The 9,016-nt window shown below is 41.6% G+C and overlaps 1 protein-coding gene and 1 pseudogene across 1 annotated transcript in view; both read right to left on the bottom strand.

Annotated features, from left to right (window-relative positions):
* The window catches only part of SCML4 (sex comb on midleg-like 4 (Drosophila)), a 188,116-nt gene that overhangs the window by 52,219 nt on the left and 126,881 nt on the right, over nt 1-9,016 (bottom strand). Inside the window, exon 4 of the mRNA XM_006881172.1 lies at nt 7,286-7,486. Coding sequence (XP_006881234.1) covers nt 7,286-7,486 — 201 coding nt within the window. The remainder of the gene's footprint in view (nt 1-7,285; nt 7,487-9,016) is intronic.
* On the bottom strand, nt 171-5,497 carry LOC102863157 (annotated as a pseudogene).

Below are 9,016 nucleotides of genomic sequence, written 5' to 3'. Positions count from 1 at the left end.
ACAACAACAACATACTCAAATTTATGTCATTGACCTGGAATACCTGAGTTTTCAAGTTGTTGGTTTTCCAGATATTGTAAAACATTTTAGAAGACACAACTCATCCAGAAAGAATAACTTTGGCTGATAGATGCTGTCTCCCAAAGATCACTCAGAAGTCTTCAATGGGATTAAGCATTATCTTCAGAGTTTTCTTCCAAATGAAAGTCAGTCTGTGATGTAAGGAAAGATTCCCACATAGCAAGGCACTGTTCATAATAGCTGATATTTTCCTTTGCCATATCTGTAAATGCTGACTTGATATAGTTTTGCATATTTTGTTTACATCTTTCCCAGTCTGCTTTCAAGGCATTATTAGCACATTCCACTTTATCTTCAAGTTTTCCAATTTCTTCTGTAAGCAGATCAGTATCTGCCTTTTTATAGGTCAAAGCTTCAACTTTAGAGTCCAGATCTGCTTGTATTTGGTCTCTTCTTTTCATAACACCCATTATTATTTCACTATAAAGGACGTACTCATGTACAACAGGTAACAGGGTCTCGGAGGGTCCAAACATCCGCCTTTCCGTGGCCCTTACAGCATTTGTCAATGCAGCTGGCAACACCTTTGAGGCTATCAACCAGATCCTCTTCTGATGCTGACCACAGAATATGAATTGGCCCAAATTCTTTCATTTCCTCAAAATAGTCCCATTATTCCTTGTGAATTCTGAGATATTTTATCTATCAAATTTATTTTCTGGCTAAATGTTTCAATAAAGTTATTCATATCCATGAACTCCTCTGGGCGGTTCTTCACTCCTCTCATGGAGGAGGCAACAGCTCTGACGGTCTGCCCCATTCGACTGAACAATCCAGGTCCTTGCTTCTTGTGAGAAGACAGTTCCCAAGCTTGTGCAGTAAGAAAAACTTTAAAGTCTTCATTAAATGTTAAAGTTGGATGATCAGCAATACGATTCAAAAATTTGTGCAACGCCTTCCTCCGTGTCTCAATGAAGTCGTCATTAAAGCGTTCCACCATTCCTTTCACTATAAACTTCTCTGGCAGTGGAGGAATTATCAGAGTGGGATGTGCTTCTTCAAGTCTTCCCTTCAACCACAAAAAATCTTGATAATGTCTTCTAACTTCAAATTCACTAGAGTCAAACTCACTACGAGATGTCTTAGTAATAATCCTGTAAGTAATGAAAGTTTCAATTGTAGTAACATGGCTTTCAGGTTCATCAACTGTAATAAAGAGATCCTTCAAATCTGGCTCATCTTCAAATTTAATTTGGTTTATCATTGATAAAGGGGATGTTGGCATCATAGGGCTGAAGGAATTAATGTCTATCAATGAGGCATCCTTCCTGAACACCTCCAGGTCGTCTTCGTCCTCATCCAGATCCAGCACTTCGGCCTGCAGCAGGGTGGATGAGCCGCTACTGCAAGACACGGGGGCGCTGTCTCCCGGGCCCTCCCCGTCTGCTCCCCCAGCTGGGAGGCCCGAGCAGCGTGGCTGTGATGCCCGGAGCTTGCCCTCCACGTACACCAATATTGATAGTAGTGTTATTCACCATTGCAATAACATGGAAACAGCCCAAATGTCCTACATAATAGAATAAATTGAGAAATTATGGTATATTCACACAATGGAATACTATACAGTACGCAGGAGAAATGATTTTGTAAATTATTACCTAACTTGGGAGGGACTGGAGAGCATTATGCTAAGTGAACAAACTCAGTCCCTTAAGGACAAATACTGTGTACGACCATTATTGTAGAAGCAGTATAAGGATCCAAGGGAGGGGGAGGCTGGGAGAAGAGGGGTGAGGATGGACGGGGCTGGGGGATGTTAATCATAGGATCACACAATTTGATGGCTAGCAGGGAGGGTGAAGGAAATGGCAAAGATCAGCTTTGAAAAACAATGAATAATAACTTTGTAAATAAACCAGTACAGTGTTTTAAAAAATTTAAAAAAAACCCACAATGAATGCAAACAATTGTACAACACACACTATGAATAAAAGATAGTGGGGGTAAGACTGAGAAAAACTGGATGAAATATGTTTACGGCATTGAAGTCTATGAGGGAGAGAATAGTCTAAAAGTATTATATTTTAGGGCATTATTTTTATCGTAGGAGTATGCAATGAGGGTTGCAGAGTGGATTATATTTGGGGGTCGGGGGTAGGGTTTGGGGAGGTGCTGGGGGGATTGTGTACCAATGAGGGAGTTTTTCTTTTGCTTTTCAAGGAGAGGAGCAAATGGGGGGGAGGGAGGAGGGGTTTGTGCGGGGAGAAGGGTGCAACAATGAATGAATGGAATTCCAAAATCTCTGTAGATGTTCACTGAAATGAAAAATAAACAACCTAAATTAAAAAAGATAGTATGAAACAAATGTATATGAATTTTGTATGCAAATCAATATAAAATAATAAATTTTTCAAAAAGAAAGAATAAATTTACTTCATGTAGCTTTCAGGAGTCGAAGAAGAACTTTCCCACTGTTGTCTCCTTCATTGCTCCTATTAGTCCTATAATGGATAATGGGCAAAAAGTCATCACCCCAAGATACAGTAAAAGAATCAGGGGAGGACCTGGGGCAGCTTTTTAGGCCATGCAATCTCTAAGTGGCTCATGCCTGTCAACTTGGGAGAACCAGCAAAAGAGCTACCTGGAGGCTCCCCAAGGAGAGTTTCCTATTCACTCAGATGTTCTAGAACTTTCCCTTCACTAAGAGCACTGCTGCTTGCCGATAGTCCCTAACAACATATTTAAGTTTTGACAGCCTGACTGAAAACTATTTATTTTGGAATGATAGAGGGCAGGGTGTTGTACATTTATTCTCAGTATCCCTTCCCTAGGAGATGATTAGGGGAAAATACATGCAGTTGATAAGAAAAAAAATTTCCAAGTTATGTGAAGACACTCCAACCAGCCGATCATGTTAATAAGATTGAAAATAGTAGGGAAATGGTCCTTGTGACAAAAAAAATAAAAGCTGAATTTATAACTTGAGAGTGATGATGTACAATAGCACATGGGTTACTGAGAAGGAAAACTGATAGATCAAAACTTAATGGATTTTGACAAGGAAAGAAATGCTGAAGAAGAAAAAAAAATAAGGAGGAAAAGGAAGAAGAGAAATTATATAAAACTTTTTATGGTGAAATAATTCATTTTTCTAAACAGTATTAGGAACTTTGGTTACTTGGCAATTTGGATCCAGATACTGATTACTTCACTAAAATCAATAGGCAAATTCAGGAGGCAGTAAGATGTTACTGTGAAGGAGATCAAGGAAGAAAAGACAAGACACATACACATAAATCTCATTAATTTTCTGGAGAGAAATGTCATCCCCATTCCCAGGGACAATCTAGAGGATCCAGAAACTTCCACAAGTGGAATTACCATTACAACTGACAAAATAGCCTCATCCAACTCTTCATCACTGAGGTAAATGTTTATGATTTGTGTCTTCTTTAAATATGTGTGTACATTTACATGTAACATTTCCAACTCCCAAAGAAAAACAAAGGACATATTTCTGAAGATATTTATAATAAAAGGGAATAATAATAAAGAATAAATAAAACTTTGGCGGGGGAAGGATATTTTTACTTATGTCAGAATGAAAAATGAAGTGAAAAATGAAGTCATCAGAATGGACCCTGTCATAAGACAGAAACTGCCTGTACCTCAGAAGACTGTTAAGTGGTACCTAAACCCACCACAGGAGGAGCTTGTAGCATGAGACTTGGCTCATAAACCACTGTGCTTAGGTGATCACAAAGTGGGAGAATTTCACTACTCAGAGAAGGACACGAAATCTGTAAGAAAACAAAACTCTAATCACTGAACTCAAAACAAATTCATTGCTCTCCAGCTAAAACTTACTTAATATCTGACCCTCCAGTAATTTTTCAGAGGCTGTGAACCACACAGAAAGACTGTCAATCTTTTTCCATGGAGCTGCTGGTGGATTTGAACCTCTAGAGAGGGACTACTTTTGGGTTAGTAGAAGTACTCCCTATGGACTCTGCCAGCAGAATTTTCTATCTGTAATCATGTTGTTATTGTTGTTGTTAAGTGTCATTGAGTCCAGTATGACTCACAGTGACCGTTATCAATTAAAGACCTGAAATCCTGTTCTGTAACTATCATAATTTCTCTAAATCACAATGAAGAAAATTGTCAATAATTTTTTAATATCTACAATTTACCTTCTATTTTGCTCTTCTATGCTCTGTATTAATATATTTTAAAAAAACCCTGAAGTGCCCATTGATATTTTTAAGTTTGAAAACTGAGGTTGAGAAGGTTAAGAGATTTCCTTAAGGTCTGATTAGTAGTAAACAGGTAATATGAAATTTGAACCCAGATATCTCTGCAAAATGTGGAAATTATTGAGCAATATAAGTAACATCACATGCAAATAAAGTTTTACTGAAGATTATTTAAAAATTGAAAACTAAATTCTAGGAGAGTCTGGCTAAGGTAGAACACCCCAAAAGCTGTCCTCAGGATAGGTCACAGGGCCAACCCCCAGGGAATCCTAGACTCTTCCAGCCATTGACAATTTTCTTCCTGACTCAATGGTAACAGCACCAATGCTACTCTTTCCAGTGTGATGTGACATGGGAACATTTGGAAAGCTGGGCCCCAAGGATCAGGCTTTAAGAAGAGAGCGGGAGTCTGGATTATTTCCTCTGGAACTCTCTTCCTCTCTCAACCACTTTCCTGAGTCTTGGCATCACATCCTCGCCATGAAGAGCTATGTGATCACCCAGTACCTCGTGGTGGCAGCAAGAGAAGGCAGCTTGGTGCCAGTGCGCCCAGATACTTAGGCAGCGTGCTCTGCTCTGGCCTCGGCGGGATTCCCTCCGCCAAGGGAAACTTGGCGACGCTTGGCTGTACTCTTGATTTGGTGCCAGGAACTGCAGAACTCCTCCCTACTGCCAAGGCCCTGAGACCACGGTAAGAGAGCAGGACAAAGCAGGGAAAACGAGGTCAGCTCTCCCAGCTGAGGAGTAAAGACCATAAAGAATACAATGAGAACAAGATGCACTCAATGGGAGAGCACAGTTTGGGAGGTGTTTTCTCAGAGCCCCACACCTGTGTCTGGAGCCATTCAGTGATGCAAAAGGTCTTTAACCTCAAAGAGAAGCCCTGGAGTGAGGGCCTGGCTCTCAGATAAAACCAGGGGAAACTATTTTAAGAAGATCTCATGACACCTGGCAACAGGGCTCTCCTCTACAGGCAAATATAAAATTTCTACTTCTCCGCCTCACCCCTACTAAAGACTCTTAAAAATCACACATGGATAGGGATCATGCTAAGATCTATTTTAACCAATTACCACAGCATTTTGCTCATAGGGAATTCTAGATGAGCAGACTCCAGCAGCACTGGGGAAGCTGAGCCCGACTGATCCCCTCTCATCCAAGCTCTGGGGATCTGGATTTACATAAAACACCCCTGCTTTGGCTCTTTGGAACATAGCCATGTTAGAGGCAACCCCTCCCCACTATTTCTTTTTTTTAATTTTCTTTTATTAATTGTAATGAACATTTACAGAGATTATGGATTTTCATTCATTCATTGTTGTACTTTTTTCTTTAACCCCCTCCCCCCGGTTCGCTATTTCTTTAAGTTAACCAACAAGGTCATTTGTCAGACCCATTGCTGAGGACTCATCTACCTTTTTCTTGGTGATAGGGGAGTCATGTCTTCAGTGCTAGGTCAGACAGGGTACCAGGCTGTCTCTTGGAACTGCCATACCTTGGAAGGTCCAGGATTGCAGGGCATCAGGGCAACTATTATGCAGACAGCCTCAAGAAAAAACGGAGCCTCTATAGGCAAATATCGGAAGGAGGCCAAGCTCCTTATTCATCTCTCTTCTGTGATGGTAACTACTTCTGCTCCCTACCAAAGACATTGGGAAGGGACTAAAATTAGAGAGAACATAGGAGAAGCTCTTGACCCTGAGGGCTGTTATTTTTTTTTTAACAAAACAATGTCTTTGTAAGATAAGGTAAAGTTTATGAATTCTCCTTCCTGTCCTACATGATGGTATGTATTATGAAAGCAAGATTACAGTAGAGTAAGAGATAACAGAGTGGCAGGGTTGACATTTCATGTAGGATGATCAAGAAAAGACCCTGATGAGCATTTGGATAGAAACCTAAAGGATGTACAGGAGTAAATCACGTAGACATCCAGCAGGTGATCATTCAGGAAGAGAGAGAGACAGGTGTAAAGAACTTAAGTCAGGGGATATGGAGACAACAGCAAGGAGGCCACTCTGGCCCAAGCAGAGTGAAAGATGGGAGAGGTGACCAGGAGAACAAAGAGGCAGGGTCACCTTGGAAGGACGTGGGCTTTTACTCTCAGTGAAATGGGGCCATTGGAGGATTTAGAAAGGAATGCTGTATACTGTTGTTAGGTGCTGCTGAGTTGAGTACAATCCATAGTAACCCTATGTACAACAGATCTGAACCTTGCCCAATCCTGTGCCATTCTCACCATCTCTGTTATACTTGAGCCCATTGTTGCAGTCACTGTGTCAATCCACTGCCTGGAGGGTCTTCCTCTCCTTTGATGACCTTACCAAACATGATGTCCTTTTCCAAGGACTGACCCCCTCCTAAAAACTTGGCCAAAGTATGTGAAATGAAGCTTATCATCCTCAGTTCTAGGAAGTACTCTGTTGTTGTTTGCTGTGAGATGGAATTGACCAGTTGCTGACCCTCCAGTAGGTTTTCAGAGGAGGTAAATTGCACAGAGGAGAATACCCATTCTTTTCCCATGGACTGTCTGGTGGATTAAAATCATCTGCCTTTGGTATTACAACACCGTTTCTAACCACTAGACAGCCAGAGCTAGAAGTATCCTAATTGTACTTTATTTATATTATTCTTCATCTGTTGTTGTTGTAGACTGCCTTCGAGTCAAGCATGACTGAATTCTATTTTTGAAAAACCAGTGTGGTTGCTGTGAGTGGTAAAGGTGGTTGCATAGAGCAATAGGATTTACTGCTGCATTGGATAATGTGGGTCAGAGAAAGGGAAGAGTCAATGATAACACTTCAGGTGGCCAATATTCTTGCCGGTCTGAAAGCATCTTTCCCTCACGTTTTGCAAAAGGACCTCAGGACAAAGGGTCATTAAGATGACCCTGAGGTCAGCAAAAGTTATTGGCTAAAAACACCCCCCCCCCCCCCAAGCCTGGCAATGCTTCTTGCCTCTTAAGAGATCTCTATGCCTCCATCACTCAGCCTGCTTCAGGATCTTACCTGATACCATCTCACCACCGTAGCCCTGCTTGACCAAGGAGAAGACCAGCTTCTGCTGGTGGGCACAATCAATGCATGCTTGCACGGCCTGCTGCAGAACGGCTGACGGCTTCTCAGGCCCAAAGTGCTCTGGGAGCTGTTGCACCTTCCTCCTCTCTAGATAGGGCCCTGCGTCGGCTTGCTTATTGATGTAAAGGCAGACTGTGGAAAGAGACAAGAGAGGTGTGTGTGTGTGTGTGTGTGTGTGTGTATTGTTGTTGCTGTGTACCATAGAGTTGGAACTGACTCATAGTTGACCCCCTCTGGTGGGTTTTCAGAGGTAGTTAACCACATGGGAGGATATTGCCCATCCTTCTCCTACTATATATACAAGCCTATATGTTGTTGTTGTTATGTGCCGTCGAGTCGCTTGCGACTCCTAGTGACCCTATGTACAACAGCTCTAAACTCTGTTCTCTCCTGTGCCAATCTCATTGCCTCCGACACACTCATTCCGATGGCCCCAGTCACCGACTCAATCCATCTCCCAGAGAGACTTCCCCTTCTGTACCTGCCCGCCACCCTCCCAAGCATGATGTCCCTCTCCAAGGACAGATCTCTCCTTGCAACATGACCAAAGTATGTCAGACAAAGCCTCAGAATCCTTGACTCCAAGGAGCAGACCGGTTTAACCCTTTCCAGGATGAATTTGTTTGTTCTCTTAGCAGTCCATGGCACCTTCAGCACTCTTCTCCAACATCAAAGCTCAAAAGCATCAATTCTCCTTCTATCCTCCTTAGTCATTATCCAACTCTCTGATGCATAACAAGTGATTGCAAAGACCATGGCCTGTACCAGATGAATTTTTGTCTCCAGAGACACACCGTTGCTCTTGAGTACTTTAGAGAGGTCCATAACAGCAGACTTTCCCATGGCAATACATCTTTTAATTTCCTGGCTGCTGGTGCCAAGAGTGTTGATTGTGGAGCCAAGCAAACTAAAGCTGTGGACAATCTCAATCTCTTCACCGTCCATCCCGATGCTGCCAATTGGTCTGTCCAGTGGTGAGAATCTTTGTCTTCTTGACATTGAAGACAATATTGAAGGCTGTAGTCCCTGACCCTCAGCAGCAAGCGTTTTGGGTCCTCCTCAGTTTCAGCAAGCAGGGTTGTGTCATCTGCATAACGCAGATTGTTTATGGATCTTCCACCAATCCTGATGCCACATTTCTCCTCATAGAGTCCATCTTCCCGGATGATCTTTCCTGCATACAGTTTGAAAAGGTATGGAGACAGGACACATCCCTGGCATATGGCCTTCCCAATTTTGAGCCATGCAGTGTTTCTTTGCTCTGTTCTGACAACTGCCTCTTGGTTCAAGTATAAGTTTTGCATTAGCATGATCAAGTGTTCTGGGATTCCCATTCTTCTCAGAGTCAGCCACAGTTTGTTATGATCCACACAGTCAAATATATATATATCAGAATATAAATATAACAGAATATATTTATAGATTGGACTATATATATAGATTGGACTATATGTATATATCAGACCATATGTGTATATTGGACTATATGTAGATATTGTATACGCATATGTATATGCATATATTTCTATTAGGCAATCTACTGTCATTTTTATTACCAAGTTCCTATTTTTAAAAATATTCTAATTTATTTATTTTTCATTTCAATGAACATCTACAGAGATTTTGGAATTCCATTCATTCATTGTTGCACCCTTCTCCCCG

The sequence above is a fragment of the Elephantulus edwardii genome, unplaced genomic scaffold (assembly GCF_000299155.1).
Source record: "Elephantulus edwardii isolate Elephantulus edwardi_28Jun2011 unplaced genomic scaffold, EleEdw1.0 scaffold00013, whole genome shotgun sequence".
Lineage (NCBI taxonomy): Eukaryota > Metazoa > Chordata > Mammalia > Macroscelidea > Macroscelididae > Elephantulus > Elephantulus edwardii.
The sequence above is the reverse complement of the archived record's forward strand: the minus strand, read 5'-3'. Positions and strand labels throughout refer to the sequence as shown.